At 34.8% G+C, this 17611-nt stretch overlaps 1 protein-coding gene across 4 annotated transcripts in view; it reads right to left on the reverse strand.

Annotated features, from left to right (window-relative positions):
* Positions 1-17611, reverse strand: part of IL1RAPL2 (interleukin 1 receptor accessory protein like 2) — a 1238422-nt gene that overhangs the window by 310214 nt on the left and 910597 nt on the right. For all 4 annotated transcript variants that reach the window (XM_032846194.1, XM_032846191.1, XM_032846192.1 and 1 more), the window contains one exon: positions 17252-17326. In XM_032846194.1, coding sequence (XP_032702085.1) covers positions 17252-17326 — 75 coding nt within the window. The remainder of the gene's footprint in view (positions 1-17251; positions 17327-17611) is intronic.

Raw genomic sequence — 17611 nt, forward strand, 5'->3', positions numbered from 1 at the left:
TTATGACTTAACATGTGATTTACCCTCATAAAATATCCGTGTTTGTGTGCTTCAAAAGTTGTGTATTCTGCTGATGTTGCATGGAATGTGCTGTATGTATCTACTAGGTATATCTGTCTATAGTTTTGTTCAAGTCCTTTATTTCAGATCAACAGAAGTGTTGATCTTCTGTCTGGATGGTCTATCCATTATTAAAAGTGGGGTAATAAAGCCCCTTACTATTGTGTTCCTATCTATTTCTCCCTCTAGTTCTGTCAAAGATTGCTTTATATATCTGAATGTCCTGTTGTTTGGTACACATACATTTATAGTTGTTTTATGTTCCTGGTGAATTGAGCCTTCTGTCATTATGTAATGTGTTTGTCTTTTGTGACAGCTTTTTTTTTTTTTTTACTTGAAGTCTATTTTGTCTGATATATGTATGGCCACCCCCACTTTCTTTCAGTTAACATTTGCATGGAAAATTTTTCTCCATGTTTTTGCTTTCCACCTCTGTGTGTCCTTATGCCTAAAATAAGTCTCATAAATAATGTGTAGTTATCTCTTGGGTTTTGGGTTTGTTTTATTTTGTTTTTGGTTCTTATCTATTAAGCCACTCTATTGTTTTGATAAGAGAGTTTAATTCATTTTGATTTAAAGTAATTACTGATAGTGTAGACCTAACTATTGCCATTTTATTAATTATTTTCTATCTTGTAGTTTTTCTTACCTCCCCCCCTTTTTTTTCTTTTTTTGCTGCAGTATTCCTTTGTGTTTCATTGATTTACTTTTGCAGTGACAATCTTTGATTCCTCTCTCTTCAATATTGTGTATCTCCTACAGGTATTTTCTTTGTGGTTACCATGGGGATGACAGAAAACATCTTGTAGTTACAACAATCTATATTGGCTAATAATAACTACAATTGCATACAAAAACTTACTCCCCTACATTTGTAACTCTGTATTATTGATGTCACCAAATACAGCCTTCTAAATTGTGATCCATTAACATATTTTTTTAAAGATTTTATTTATTTATTTGACAGAGAGAGATCACAAGTAGATGGAGAGGCAGGCAGAGAGAGAGAGAGAGAGAGAGGGAAGCAGGCTCCCTGCTGAGCAGAGAGCCCAATGTGGGACTCGATCCCAGGACCCTGAGATCATGACCTGAGCCGAAGGCAGTGGCCTAACCCACTGAGCCACCCAGGCTCCCCCATTAACATATTTTATAGTTATATTTATTCTTCTACTTTTCTCTTTTAACTCCCATACCATAATTGAAATGATTTATACACTACCATTATTATATTATTCTGTATTTGTCTATTTAGTAACTTTATAAGTGCACTTTATATTTTCATAAGTTTTCATGCTGCCACCTACAGTGCTTTCCTTTTAACTTGAAAAACTTCCTTTACCATTTCTTATAAGGCAGGTCTAATGGTAATTACCTCCCTCAGGTTTTGTCTATCTGGGGAAGTACTTTTCCTTCGTTTTTTGAAAAGCAGTTTTGTTGAACCTAATATCTTTGGTTGGCAGTTTTGTTTTTGTTTTTGTTTCTGTTTTTTTTTTTCCTTTCAACTCTTTAAGTACATCACTCCATTTTCTTCTGACCTGACGTGTTTCTGCTGAGAAATTCATTTATAGTCTCGTGGGTGCTTCCTTGTATGCAATGAATCATTTTTCTCTTGCTGCTTTCAAAATTCTTCCTCTGTTTTTGACTTTTGACAATTTGCTTATAGTGTATATTGGTGTGGACTTCTTTGTATTCATCATAATTGAAATCTTTTGGGCTTTCTGAATCTGGATGTCCACCACCATCCCCAGTTTTGGGGATTTTTCTCTCATCATTTCTTCCAATATATTTTCTGTCCCCATTTCTCTTTTTTCCCCTTCTGAGACTCCTATAATGTGTATATTGGCCCACCTATTGGTATCTCCTGGGTCTCAGACTTTCTTCACTCTTTTTCATTTTTTTTCCTTTTGTTCCTTTGACTGGATAATTTCAAATGAATATCCTGAGTTCACAGATTCTTTCTTTTGCTTGATCAAATTGGCTGTGAAACTTTTTTAATTATTTTTTTTCAATTCAGTTACTGTATTCTTCAGCTCGAAAATTTGGGTTTTCTTTTAATTTTCTACCCCTTTATAGATACTTTCATTTTGCCCATGAATCATTTACCTGACCTCACTGAACATTTCCATGACTGTTATTTTTAATTTTTTGTCTGGTAATTCACCTATCTCTTATCTCTATAGGGTTGGTTTCTGGAGACTTATTTGTTTCTTCAATTGGGCCTTTTTTCCCTATTACTTTGTGTGCCTTGAAACTTTGTGCTATTATCCATGCATTGGAAAACACAGCCACCTCTCCCAGTCTTTACAGAAAGGCTTCATATAGGGAAATACATTCATTCATCAACCTAGCTAGAGATTCTGGGGTTCTCTCAAATCTTTTCTGCAGATGCATCTTATATAGGCTTTATAATTTTCCAATTAGGGAGATTTGCTTTTTTCTTTTCCAGGGGCTTATAGTATTTGCTCCCTCCAGTGTCTGCAATACTGCAGGTTCCCTTGTACTGCCTCAAAGTGCTGAGCTCTCTTGTTTTCTGTGGTCCCTAGATATCTCAGACATGCTGGCTCTGCATCAGCACTCTCACTCAGGAGACACAGAAAACAATCCATTTCACAGTTCCCCTGAAAGTCAGAACATTGGATGTATACCCCACTCTTCTCTTTTCCTTCCAAGGGAGAAGTTGCAAGATGGGCTTTTCCTACCATTTGCAAGATGTTCCAGCTTGGAGGAGGAGCTGATGTGGTTAAAATACAATAGCTTTTCTTACCCTTTCAGTGCAACCATTCTTGGCTTTGAGCTTGCTTGTGGTACCGTGAATTCTTATCTGAATTTTGGAGTTCTCATAAAGGTTTTTTAAACTGTTTGTTTTTATTAAGTAATTTCTGTAGAGAGACAAGATCTGGTGCTTCCTATTCTACCAGCCTATTGATGTTTCCTCTAATGTTGTTTATCTCAACCACCTCAGCTAAATTCCAATCTCCGTAGCACCATATCTGCCCCTTAGTCATCTGTGTATCTCCATTGGACCTTACACACAGTTGATTTTCAATAAATGTCTTAGTGACTGGATGAGTCCTATCAACAATCTTAGTTAAGAATAAGAGGCCGTTCCTAAAACTTTCATTAAATAAGCATAGGCATTCCTCTTTACCAAATAAGCCAAAGCAGACTCTCATTTCTAGATTCTTTAAGAAAGGCCTACACATTATCCAAATCCTAATTTTCATGGTTTAATATTGTAAAGATTTAAAAATTTTCCTTATGGTTCAAATTTCTACTCAATCCTCTTCCCTACCGCAACCAACTAAGGAAGCAGTTGTAGACAGAGATTAGAAGCAAAGACTGAGAAGAAAGAAGATAATTAGTTTGAGAACTAGGAGAGCGGAGAATTCTAAGGAAAAAAGGAGGTGTCCATTATACATTGATTTATGTGCCAGACAAGGTTTAGCAATTAACTTTTTGGTGGTGCCAAAGGGTGTAATGGTCTTGAAAAGAAAGAGGCAATACAGGAAGATGTAGAATTAGGTAATTATAAGAAGATATTTAAGTAACTAGAGGAGCTTTAACAAAATTGTGGGATTGAAGTCAGATTTCAGTAAGATAAGAACTAAAGGAGGCATAGTAAAACAAATGTTCTACATAAACTTTTCAAACAACTGAGTGTGAATAGGAAAAAGAGAAATGAGATAGTGTACCTTGAAGAGAAAGCAGGATAAGGAAAGTATTTTTTTAAGGAAAGTATTTTTAAACATGTATACTTATTTAGAATGGGTGGGGGAGTTTACTCTATTTACTTTGGGACAAAATTTGAAAATGCAGTTGTAAGAGGGGGTAACTGAAGGTTAGGATAACATATGGGAAGGTGTAAAATAATAAATAAAGGTAGACAATTTAACTTTGGAAAGAGATAATTGTACCTTTTCTTCCTAGAATAGAGAAAAGGGGAAAAGAAAGGGCAAAAATGAAGAAATATTTTGAAATAGAATGGAAGAAAACTGAAGCATTTGAATGGTCTTGATCTGTTTCCTTTTTTTAAAGATTTTATTTATTTAAGAGAAAGATAGAGATAAAAAGAGAGAGAGAGAGAAAGAAAGAGCAGGGGTAGGAGCAGATGGAGAGGGACAAGCAGATGACTGATCACAGAACTCCACATGGGGCTGGACCCCATAACCCTGAAATCATGACCTGAGCTAAAATCAAGAGTCAGATGCTTAACTGACTGACCATCCAGGTGCCCTTATTTATTTATTAGAGAAAAGAGAGAGGGAGGGAGGGAGAGAGAGGTGGGGAGAGAACATGAGAGGGGCAGAAGGAGAGGGAGAGAGAGAATCTCCAGCAGACTCCCCTCTGATCATGGAACCAAATGCGTGGCTTGATCACAGGCCCCAGAGACTATGACCTGAGCCAAAATCAAGAGTTGGGCACTTAATTGACTGAGCCTCCAGGCACCCCAATCTTGGCTTGTTTCTTTAGTGACTTCAGATGTGACACCAGTTTCCAGATTTATAGAATTAAATAAGTTACACCAAGATTCCTTCTGCTGGAATAAAGGCCACTGAAGAGGAGTTGGAAGGCTGGTAAGAGTAGATTAAATACAAGTAAATGTTGCATATGAAGAAGACAAATGAAGGATGACTAATAGAATTATTCTATGACTAATAGAATTACATATACAATCATAATGAAAGTGAAGTAGAAGGCTTAAAAGACACAACAGTCTAGTGGACTGTTATAACCATGAACCTGCCGAAAGGTTCCATTTTTGGAATGAGAAGTTCCATTATTACTGAGCTATTTTTATACATTATTTGAAAGAAAGATCTTTCTTTCTCTCATCTTCTGCAAATTTTGACCTGTCCCCACTGCTATTGCCATCTTATTTGTTCTTTTGCACGTCCTCTTTAAGAATTCTTTGCACTGGCTGGCTCAGTTGGTTATGTTCTGCCTTTGGCTCAGGTCATGATCCCAGAGTCTTGGGATCTTGTCACACATCAAACTCCCTTCTCAGTGGAAGTCTGCTTCTCCCTCTCTCTTTCTGTCCCTCCACCCTGCTCATGCACTCTCTTTCTCTCTCTCTCTCTCTCTCAAATAAATAAATAAATAAAATCTTTAAATTAAATACATAAAAAATTTAAAAATAATTATTTTCCCATCAGAAGAATGTACAAACTAAAATCCTTGGAATCAACAAATAGCAGTAGAGAATAAACAAAAGTACAGAGTATCAATCTGCAGAGCTTAAGAGCTACTAGTTTAATATACTAAGTGGTCGGTCATGAGACAATCTGTTCCTAGGTTAATAGGCTAATTACAAGGCTGAGAAAGGAAGTAGCAAAACAGCTAGTGGTGAGTAGATAGACCATTCTTGCTGTACATTCCTATATATAAAAGCAGAGCCAACATTAATTCTGAGATGTCTAATAATGGTTGGGCTAATAATTATTTATTCATTACTGATACAGCAGATTTCTTCACTAGTGTGTTCAGTTAAACTGCCTGTGGGTGTCACAAAGAAACTTAACTCCACACATGTCAGTGGTTAATAATGGCTCATCTTATTTTACAGTTTAAAGAAATTAATTAAATGGTGCCTGATATAAAAGCTTTGAGTCCTTGGAGAAGTATACTGCATAAATATGATCTATCACTATTAAAATTAACCTTTCCTTTTCTGTGATTTTCCTATCCAGAATTAGCATAATTCTCTTCCTTTCCAAAGTATGTTCATTATCCCATAATTAAGGTAGGGGGTTTTCAAGTTGAATCTTGACCAAAATTCCCTCTCCTCATTAAGAGGGTTTCATTCTACACATTCACAATCTTTTTTTCCTTTGCTGACTTATCACCACAATCAGCCTTGAGACACAAAATAGTTATCATTTCACCAAGTTAAAATGTTTTAAAATAGCTTAATTACACATAAGCTAAAATAATCATTATAGCAATATGTGGACTCTCAACATATTTGCATCTAAGGAAATTAAACTATCTGAATTAGACCCTCAGTGGTCCAGAGAGCCTATTCTTGAAAACAAGTATCTAAGGCACATGCACAATTTCGAAATAAAGAAGTTCCACAACTAATGAATCATTGAACATTATGGCAAAAACTAATTATGTGTTATACATTGGCTAATTGAATTTAGATTTAAAAATCCAAAAAATAAACAAGTTCCTGGTTTTATGCTGCATCTGTAAACAAAACCAAAGTGTACTTTTTGATATGATGCATACACTATTAATTCAACTTTCAAAATTCAGATATTGGCAAACACTATACTGTTTATATCAGAACATGGAGCACTAGGTGTTATATGCAAACAATGAATCATGGAACACTACATTAAAAACTAATGATGTACTGTATGGTGACTAACCTAACGCAAACACACACACACACAAGAACTGGTCTTAGGTCAAGTTTGTCCTCTACTCTTTTTAGGGAGGTTCCTTTCTCACAAAAGAAGTCTTAAACTGCATCCAATTGCTAAATGTGCCCTCTCCATCACCCAAAGCTCCAGTTCTTTCCAATTTTCTTTTTCAGGGGCTTTGCCCATGACAATACTTTTCTCTTGTGAAAATCAAGTATCAACTCTTGTAGGTCTAACGTCACTGCCTTTGATCCTTCGCTATCCATTTGTTGCCTGATTTCTGATGGCTTTTTAGCCTTTGACTTTCTCATCTTATTAGAAACTCAAGATTGGTGTGTTCTTTGACCTGACCTATTTGTTCACAACTTTGCTAACACCTCTGCAAGGTCCAAGCTTCTAAGCTTCAGGTTGACTCTACACTATCAGACCTGGTTTTACAAACATCTGAGATTTACCTCCAGATCTCATGCTTGACCCCCTTTTTGTGTTGATCCTGATCTACTATTGTCAACCATAATAATACGGAGATATTTGGAGTAAAGGTGATAAGGGAAGTGGTATGATTTCTGGTCTTCTCTAAATTACAGCAAAACATGTGTCTATTAACAGGACCAGATATTTATATATCACTCCTGATACCTCTAAGTAATTTGTGGAAAGAACTATTTCTAAGGGAACAAAAGGTCTTCCAAAGTTTAAGCCATATCTATACAAATAAAGTATAGAGAATAATTAAGGGAATTATCTAAATGATGCAAAGCCACTCTTCCTCCTCAATTATGAGAACACTTAAAGGTGGTTTATGTATGAACTAGCCAGATGATATTTATCTCACTTTTCTACAGGTATACCATAATATAAAATCCACTTTTATTTGTATAAAATAAGACATTTGAGTTGGAAGGGTCTAAATTGTTTTATCCCCCAGTTCATGTTGGATGTTTAAACATAGAACGTGTAGTTTTATTTTTTCCTTCTTCAGACATTAAAAAAAAACATCCATTACCCCATGACTAAAATGGATTAGAAGACAGAACTACTAAAAAGTACTATAAAGATGACGGCATTGATATCAATACAAACAGAGCACATTGTTAGAGAATAACGTCTTCATTTGACATATGTTCCTAATAAATTCCAAAAGCAGAGAGCTCCCTAATTTGTTTTTAGTTTTTAATCTGTCTTTCCCATCCTTGAATGACACATGAATTTTTTAATATTTCTTCAGATGCTGGAGTATATGCAGCTTTCTAACCATTTAAATGTACATCCCTCAAGAAACTTTTCTGTGTGGCCTTGCACTTCATAGCCAGTTTTCAGGTATGTCTGAAGCTTTTGCATTAGTTTGCCATTTGATAAAGTGTTTTTGTCCTAAGTTACAAATGTAAAAAAAGTCAACATAATGCTCTCTTGCTCATTTTTATTTTTCCACTGAATCAATTCGCACTCAATACCCTTTGAACTTATTCATATAGAACCACTCACTTTCTGTCTAAAAATCTATTTTTTATAAAAAGGGAACAGAAGTAAACTCCTAGTGCAAGAAGACTGAGTAAAAAGTAGTATTAACATTAATGTGTATTTTGTGTAAATGTTAAGAATGCCAGCTTAGGCCTCACTACTTACAAAGTGCTTACTGGCTTCGGTAACTTATATATGACTTCTCTGAGGCCAATCTCCTCATTTAAAAAATGGAGCATAAGAAATAACACAGAGGACCTTAGGAGAAGGAAAGGAAAAGTAAATTGGGAGAACTTGGAGGGGGAGAAGAACCAGGAGAGACCATGGACTCTGAGAAACAAACTGAGGGTTTTGGAGGGGAGGGGGATGATGGGTTAGGTGAACCTGGTGGTGGGCATTAAGGAGGGCATGTCTTGCATGGAGCACTGGGTGTGGTGCATAAACAATGAATCTTGGAACACTGAAAAAAATAAAACAAAATCTAAAAAATAATAAAAGAAATAAAAAGTGGACCATAGACATTTCTTCAATGAAGGCATACAAATGGCAAATAAGCACACAAAAAAGTGTTTAGTATCATTAGCCATTAGGGAAATGCAAACCAAAACCACAATGAGATACCACTACAAACCCATTAGGATAAATACTATTTTTTTTAAAAGTGAGAAACAGCAATTGCATGGTCATAGGGAAGTTCTATTTTTAATTTATTGAGGAATCTCCACACTGTTCTCCAAAGAGGCTGCACCAACTTTCATTCCCACCAACAGTGTAAGAGGGTTCCCCTTTCTCCACATCCCCTCCAACACATGTTGTTTCCTGTCTTGCTAATTTTGGCCATTCTAACTGGTATAAGGTGATATCTCTTCCCTATGACCCTGCAATTGCACTACTGGGTATTTACCCCAAAGATACAGATGTAGTGAAAAGAAGGGCCATCTTTACCCCAATGTTTATAGCAGCAATGGCCACGGTTGCCAAACTGTGGAAAGAACCAAGATGCCCTTCAATGGATGAATGGATAAGGAAGATGTGGTCCATATACACTACGGAGTATTATGCCTCCATCAGAAAGGATGGATACCCAACTTTTGTAGCAACATCGACGGGACTGAAAGAGATTATGCTGAGTGAAATAAGTCAAGCAGAGAGAGTCAATTATCAAATGGTTTCACTTATTTGTGGAGCATAACAAATAGCATGGAGGACATGGGGAGTTAGGAGAAGGGAGTTGGGGGAAATTGGAAGGGGAGGTGAGCAATGAGAGACTATGGACTCTGAAAAACAATCTGAAGGGTTTGAAGAGGTGGGGGGGTGGGAGGTTGGGGGAACCAGGAGGTGGGTATTAGAGAGGGCACAGATTGCATGGAGCACCGGGTGTGGTACAAAAACAATGAATACTGTTATGCTGAAAATAAATTTAAAAAATGATTAAAAAAAAAGTGGGAAACAGCAACTGTTGGCAAGGATGTGAAGAGATTGAAAGTTTGAGCATTTCTGCTGGGAATGTAAAATGGTGCAGTTGCTTTAGTAAAAGATCTGGCAGTTCATCAAAAGATTAAATATAGAGTGACCATATAGCCCAACAATTCTACACTCTATATATACCCTAAAATGATAACATATGTTCACACAAAAATTTATACACTAATGTGTGTAGCAGCATTATATATAATAGCTGAAGAATGGAAACACCCAAAATGTACTTCAACTGATGGATAGATAAATAAAATGTGATATAACCATAAATAGAATATTATTTGGCAGTAAAAAAGGATGAAGTGTTAATACAAGCTATATATTTGAATCTTGAGAACAATATTCTAAGTGTGAGAAGCCAATCACAAAAGAACACATGTTGTATGATTTCATTTATATGAACTGTCCAGAATAGGCAAATCTATAGACACAAAAAACTGATTAGTGATTGCCTGGAGCCATAGGTGTGGGTGGCGGTGGAGGACTGGGAAATAACTGCTAATGGGTATGAAGTTTCTTTTGGGGATGCTGCAACATTCTGTTGTGATGCTTGCATGACCCTGTGAATGTATTAGAAATCATTGAAATGTACGATATAAGTAGGTCAGTTGTATGGTATATGAATAATACCTTAAAAATGCTTTTTTAAAAATGGGGCAAATAGTTTCCTCTATCTCAAAGAATTATTGGAAAAAGTAAATGAAATAATCCAATAAAATATTTAGTACAGTGTCTAGCATCTTTCAAGCAATCAATAAATGATAATTTTACTACTACTACTAGCAATAATAACTACTACTGGTAGTAGTATTGGAGCTATTATTAAATAATATTATCAGTATTATAATACTGATATATGATTACATAATATCATCAGTATTATAATATAGTAGTACTGCTATTATTAAATAATACTAAATGTTATTATAACAGTTATTACTAGAAGTATATCTATTATTGATACTAAATATTATTATAATAATATTATTAGTTGTAGAGCTATTGCTAAATAACGATTTTATATAGTTAAATACATAATATAGTTATTATTATTAAATTGTCTGTATTAGAGTGATAGCTTTTTGGAGGATCTAATATGAGGCCTAGGTAATTTTTTTTTACACAATGGTCCTACTTAGTTAATTAATTTATTTTTATTTTATTTTCAAAATTTATTTAATTCAATTAATGCACAATGTATTATTAGTTTCAGAGGTAGAGTTCAGTGATTCCTCAGTCTTATATAACACCCAGTGCTCATTACACTGTGTGTCCTCCTTAAAGTCCATCACCCAGTTGCCCCATTCCCCCACTCCCCCTCCCCTGAGGCCTAGATAATCTTACCACACTTGGTATGCTGTAATAAAAATAACACAACTTTGGAGTCAAACAAATCAGATCAAAGTTTCATTTCTGCCACTTACTAAATATGTAGCCTCAATAAAGTTATTTTATCTGTCTGAAGCTGAGTTTCCTCATCTGCAAAATATTTCAACAATACCAACTACTACTTTGGGGTCTTATGAGGAATAAATAAAACAGTGTATGCACAAATGCATATTGCAGTGCCTAGTACATAGTGAATTTTCAAATAACTTTGTTACCATATGTATAAAATCACAATATTGGCATTAAGAAAGTGTGATGAAGTACTTTCAAGCTTATATTAAATCTCAATGGGACATAAACTTTGACAATGTCCCCAAAACATCGATATACGCAAGAAGTCTGGTCAATAATCATGTTATTCCTAAAATGTTCATAGACAACTTATCACATTACAGACAAATCTTTAGTAAACTATTAAATTTTTCTTTTTGATTTTTTAAAAATTTTTATCCCTAAGTGTCTCAGAATAAGTACAACTATGTTATAGAAACTGAGACAAAATAAGTAAACCAGTTTCAGTCTCAAGTGCTAATATGGCAGCCAACTTGTAGGGAAAAGGTTTGGCCCAGATTTTTCAAAGTTTTAAATAATTGTAAATGTTCAGTGTTGTACATTCTGGGTAATATAATTGTTTTCAGTTTGGGGTGGCCCATGCTAAGCTCATGCATGTTATTTAGCAAAAAATAAAATTAAAAAAATCTTCAGGAAATAGCTCATTAACCCTAGAATGCCTACAACAGAGAGTAAATGCTGGCATGAACCAGCTACAACTATGGGGCCAAGAAAGCGGAGTGAAATTGCTTCCCAAAGTCTTCACTTACTCTAGAGCAAATGAAGATTTTCAAGGAGGTATCTGAAGCTAAAGTGTAGGAGGAGTACACAAAAATACAAAATGTACAAAAAAGTATACAAAAACACAAAGAATTCAAAGAAATCCCTTGCTACCACCATTAGATCCACAATACATATACCAAATCATTACTCAAGCTAATGAAATTATCATGTATTGCTATTTATATTGATAGTAATTCTGGCTTGACATTTTCACTCAATTGGTTGGTGACTTGCTTTGGATTGTTTGTTCTATGATAACATTAGAAAGAGTTGACTAATTTTGCTAAACTGATGAGATGCAAGGGTATCTTAAGTTTCCATTTTTAGGGGCACCTGGGTGGCTCAAGGGTTAAGAATCTGCATTCAGCTCAGGTCATAATCCCAAGGTCCCAGGATCCAGCCACACATATGGCTCCCTGTTCAATAGGGAGTCTGCTCCTCCCTCTCCTTCTACTCCTTCCCCCATTCTTTCTTTCTCTCACTGTCTCTCAAATAAATAAATAAAATCTTCAAAAAAAGTTTCCATTCTCAACATTGCCATATTGAAGCAAATGATGGATAATTTATTATTTAAAAAGGTTATATCTTTTGTAATTTTTAATTATTTTCATGTAAATTTAGTACTTGGGTTAAGGTTACAAAGATATAACATTGGCTAAAAAAAAGTGTAGAGCTGTTAATTTATGAGGTCTTCCCACAAAAATAGTCACTCTCCCTTTTCCCATCTCTGTTTTGGCAGTTATCATATTGCACTGTAATTCTGCTTCCACATCTGTTTTCCCCAGTAGACTGAAAATACCTTAAGGTCAAGGATCTCATTTTATTCACCTCTATATCCCCAGGATCTAACACTGTATTTGACATCTGTTAAGAACACAAAAATTGTTTCTATGTAAATAAAGTTTTAAAAAGATAGACTTGGTTAAACATCTCATTTCCTATTTCAAGGCTTCAATTACTTATTTTTGCTTTGTAGTCTTGAGTACTGCATTAAATATTATATTTTGCTTATTCCTTCATAGAGGCTTTTACAGTAGTCTCTTAAAACTAATACAATTTTCAGTAGAAACTGATATGCTGGTGAAATCGATTTCTGATGAAGATTAACATTCCTTTACACACAGAGAAAGTTTGAACCGGTAGCACATAACACAGTCATTAAATATGAATTTGAAGAGCCTGTAATAGTAAGATAAATTATGAATGAGAATAGAAGAGAATCTTTAATACTGGATCAGATTTATCTACAGATGACTTTTTTTTTTTTGAAACATCTGCGGTATTGAATTAGCTTGGACTGTCCCACTGGTCTGAGTTTTTCTGATACACTTTAAGTCCCCAAAACTTCTTTTTGACTCTTCGACACAAAAAGAGAAGGCAAACAGTGTTCATATTTCTTTCTGCATAACACTGACTGGTTTATTTTAAGTCTTAGGACATTTAAAAAAATTATCATCATCAATGAGAAGAACAGGTTACATTTCTAAATTTATCTTCAATTGAAATTAGATGTCAAAAAAAAAGAAATTAGATGTCAGATCTCAAATCTTTTCATGCACATTTATTCATGGCTTTTCAAAGCTTCTAGGAGCCTGTTAATTCGTAAAGCATGCCTTTAAGTTCTATAATAAAACCAAAAAAAACCAAAAAACAGTATCCAAAGAAGGGTCTACCTAGCATCAATACATTCCACGTAGGACACATGTTGTTATGATATTTCAATACTTTGATATTAAAGTGTAATATGAATTAATACACTGTAATACAGTGCTATTTTTTCTTAGAAAATTTGAAAATATTTTTACTTTCAACTACCAAAAAAAGAAAACGCTGATATAGTAAAAGTTTATTTATCAAATTCAAACAAAATTTACCTTCACAGTAAGAAAATAGAGGAAAATAGGACCAAATAGGACTTTTTGTGTATTTTGTACATTGCTTTTATCTGTATATGTCATATATTACTAGAGGCAGCTGTAGCAGAATAGGCTTGCTTTGTGAGAGCAATAGTTTTCATATTACTTTGTTAAGAATGTGTTTAACATTTCAAAATATATGGTTATTTGGTTAAGATTAATCTTCTTTCAGGATTACAATCTGAATACAATTTAACAACAACCAAACTATCATCACTATGTCAGCAAAAAGTATGTAAATTTCTACAACAGTGTGGATGACTAATGGATTACACTATAGAAAAGAGAAAGTCAAAATGTTTATTTTCCTCTAGAGGCACAACAAAATATCTGCCGTGATGCCAATCATGCACAAAAAATATTCATTTCTACTGAAAAATTTTATTTACTAGACTGTCTTTACAAATATGCAGAAATGAGAACTTAGTATAACCCTCAACAAACACATAAATAATTATTCCAGACCACATTTTCTAAAACTATCTTGGAGCTAATACTCAAGTATTTCCCACAATATTTCTCATTTTGCATAAAATGCCTGCATGGGATTCTTGTCCATAGGGAAAATGGAATTTACAATGTTTTTTAAAAAAATAATGTTTGTTTTAGGTAACTATTGTTATCTAACAAACTACCTTAGTAGCTAATGACAATAATTTTATTTTGCTCCTTATTTTGGGGGTTAGAAATATGAGAACAGTTTACCTTAATGGTTTGTCCCTGAACTACATGACATAAGCCGGGGTAGCTGGGTCCACTTCCAACATGGCTTCTTCACTTACCAGCCTTGAAGCTCATTGGCCTCTTTTTCTTCAAATGGTGCCCCATCCTCTAGCACTTCTCCATGTGGTTTGAGCTTCTCATAGCATAGTAGTTTCAGAGAAGACAAAGAGACCTGAAGAGAAGCTGCAAGGCTTCCTTTGATCCAGTCTCCAGAATTCTAGGATACCACTTCTACCATACTCTATTGATCAATCATGTTCCTAAGGCCATCTTGAATTCAAGGGGAAGGGGATGATAAACTATGTTTAGGTGGTAAGATAGCAAAAAATCTGTGGCCAACTTGAATAGAATGCTGTGACAAATTTTAGGTACAGAGATTTGGGAAACTTGAACTTGGTAATGTGCTTAGCCATTTGAATTGGATTGTTCTTTGGTACTTTTGCTTTTTGTTCTAATCTGAGGATGTCTAGAGATGAATTTTCCTAATGAACTTTAAAAAAAATGAAGAGGGGCACCTGGGTAGCTCAGTGGGTTAAGCCTCTGCCTTCTGCCCAGTCATGATTCCAGGGTCCTGGGATCGAGCCCTGCATCGGGCTCTCTGCTCAGCAGGGAGTCTGCTTCCCCTCTCTCTTTCTGCCTGCCTCTCTGCTTACTTGTGATCTCTGTCTCTGTCAAATAAATAAATAAAATCTTAAGAAATGAAGAAAAATAATTTCCAAAAGTTTTTATGATCTTACTGAATTCTGAAAGTTTTTCAGATATAAATAGGGACATCCAATCACTACAATTATTTATCTCTCTTTTTTGCACTTGTGGTTTCTAAACTTTCTGACTGCAGAACTCCCACTGACACTGAGGAGCTCTCTGACGTTTATAGTGCTCCTAACACCACCTTACTATTGAGGCATAAGTCTAAGTTACAAAATGACACTCAGGTGTGAATAAATGATGCTAGATAAATATGTAGAAAAGTTAAAATCACCTAAAATTAACCAGTTTTGTGCTCTTTCAAATGCCAAAGATCTGGTTTAGCTGATTTGGTTTTCTTTTGCCTCAATTATACAGTTGCTTTAGCATTTTAGAGAAATAGTCTTTCGGGATGAAAAATGGGTCGGCCTTCATCTTTCTGTCAAAAAAGTTGCCTCCAAACTCTGTCACAAACTAAAAACTGAAAAGTTCAGCCTTGCACTTAATGCAAATTGAAAGCAAATCACTTTAGTGATTTTACAGGGTGATGGTGGTGGGCTATTTTGGCACATATACCTATGTTGAAATATACATTTATGCCAAGCATACATCTTAGAGATGTCCTAAATAGCATATATAATTGCTGTACCCAGTGAATCTGTGTGAAATATACCCCCTACAATGGTCTCTCTCCTTGCTTTCGACCAGTACCCCTCTAACATTTTTATTAAGGCTTGACTAATAGCAGAGGTGAATGAAGAAGTATCTCACTGATGGGCCACAAACACAAAATTTGAGGTAGTTGTGTAAAATATGAAAATAATTTATCCACTTGAACCTTCATGAAAACTAATGATATAAGATCATCTTTTGGTTCATGTAATCCCTGGCAAACTACAGAGTTCGACTTGAGGTATTTTCATCCCAGTATTGATGGAAAGATGTAAGCAAAAATTACCGAGGGTATGTGTCTGCACATCTAGACTTGGCTATAACAAAATGTAATGACTATACGAAAAAATAGAAGTGGTGGCAGGGGGATAACCATACCCTAATACATCAACATTAGCTACAAAATATTCACTATTTCCACAATCCATTACTAACATGTTTCTTTTCGTTTATTTTATTTTATTTTTTTTTATAATTTTATTTTTTATAAACATATATATATATATATACATATATATTTTTTCCCCCCAGGGGTACAGGTCTGTGAATCTCCACGTTTACAAACTTCACTTGTTTGTTTATTTTAAAATACTTAACTTTGGTACTTACACTGGTGGGCTACATTACCTACAATGTGCTATATTTCCTTTTGGAAATATAAACAAATTCTTAGGAATGTAATTTTCTCTCGTCTATTCTCAAGGTAGAAGTAAGCCTCTAACAGTCCAAATTGTATTGGAAAGATCAAAAGTTAAGTAAAACATCTTCCAAAGTAGGTGAAATATTGGGGCAATTCATCTTCCTTGGCTATACAATTGGTAGGTACCACTACAGTCACAGATTTCAATAAATCATATATCCAAAATAAACCTAATGCATTTCTGGCATATTTGTTCACTTCTCGTGCTTCAAACTGAAGAAATTCTGAGAATTGAAGAATAGAATGAAACCCAAGGTAGGTAAAAGCTCACAAATATTGAAGTACATGGTTTAGAGTAAAGGCTATGGTGTGGAAGAGATACTAACAGTCTTTTGAATCTCAAGCTCACAGTTCTTAAAACATACCGATTACTGGTACAGACTCAAAAGGAAGGCTCAACACCTTGTGTCCTTATTTGAGTCTGTAAAAAACATTAGCACCAATAAAACATCTTGTTACTTTTACCAACACTCTATGGTTCATAAATATTCAGGATCTCAACCTAAATACAAGTTTTAAACAGCCCTGGATTGTGCCATTGGGAATAAAATTATCACATCATTTTAAGGATTGTACTGAGGGGCTCTTTTATTTTAAAAAGTGCTGTTCTCCAGGAGTTAATGTTCACTAAATGAAAATTTTGGCTGACAAACATGAAAAATCTTTTGTACCAATCACCAATGCATGACATCTATGTCTCTATCAATCACAGAGTTAAAAAGCTCTGTCCTATAGCACACTTAATACCTAGTGTAACCACTTAGTATTACAATTCCCTGATGCAATACAAACTCATTTCCTTTAACTGCTATTGCACTGAACCCAAGGCTTATAAATGAGCAGACACAAATTGATTTGCATGTAATAACAGTGGCAATAAACCTTTCCTGGTTCATGCAATCTTCCCCCATCTGTTAGCAGAGAACAAGTTTAGGATCTATTATTCCCAGAAGGGGACTTACCCAGCTGGACATCTATAACACTTGGCTTATTCTCCATGGGGAACAATGGCTTGGGAGGCTTATCTGTGAGTAAAGCTGGAAGAGAAAGTGAAAGAAAGTAATGGGAAAATTGAGATAAATTACAGGATAAGAAAGATTCTATCATGGATGATATTTAATGTTTGTAGACTTGATGGTGTGTAAACATTTATTAGACAGTGTTCTTACTTGAGTTGTTACTCTATCCACACAATATCCATTTTCCAGCATATTTAGAGCACCATTGATTCACTGTAAATAGGCCATTTCAACAGCTAGACTTTCAAACAAGATCAAACAAATGGACTACTTTGAGTAATTTTATAAGCTTGTACATATAAA

Source organism: Lontra canadensis, unplaced genomic scaffold, assembly GCF_010015895.1.
Source record: "Lontra canadensis isolate GAN:19392208 unplaced genomic scaffold, GSC_riverotter_1.0 scaffold172, whole genome shotgun sequence".
NCBI classification, from domain to species: Eukaryota; Metazoa; Chordata; class Mammalia; order Carnivora; family Mustelidae; genus Lontra; species Lontra canadensis.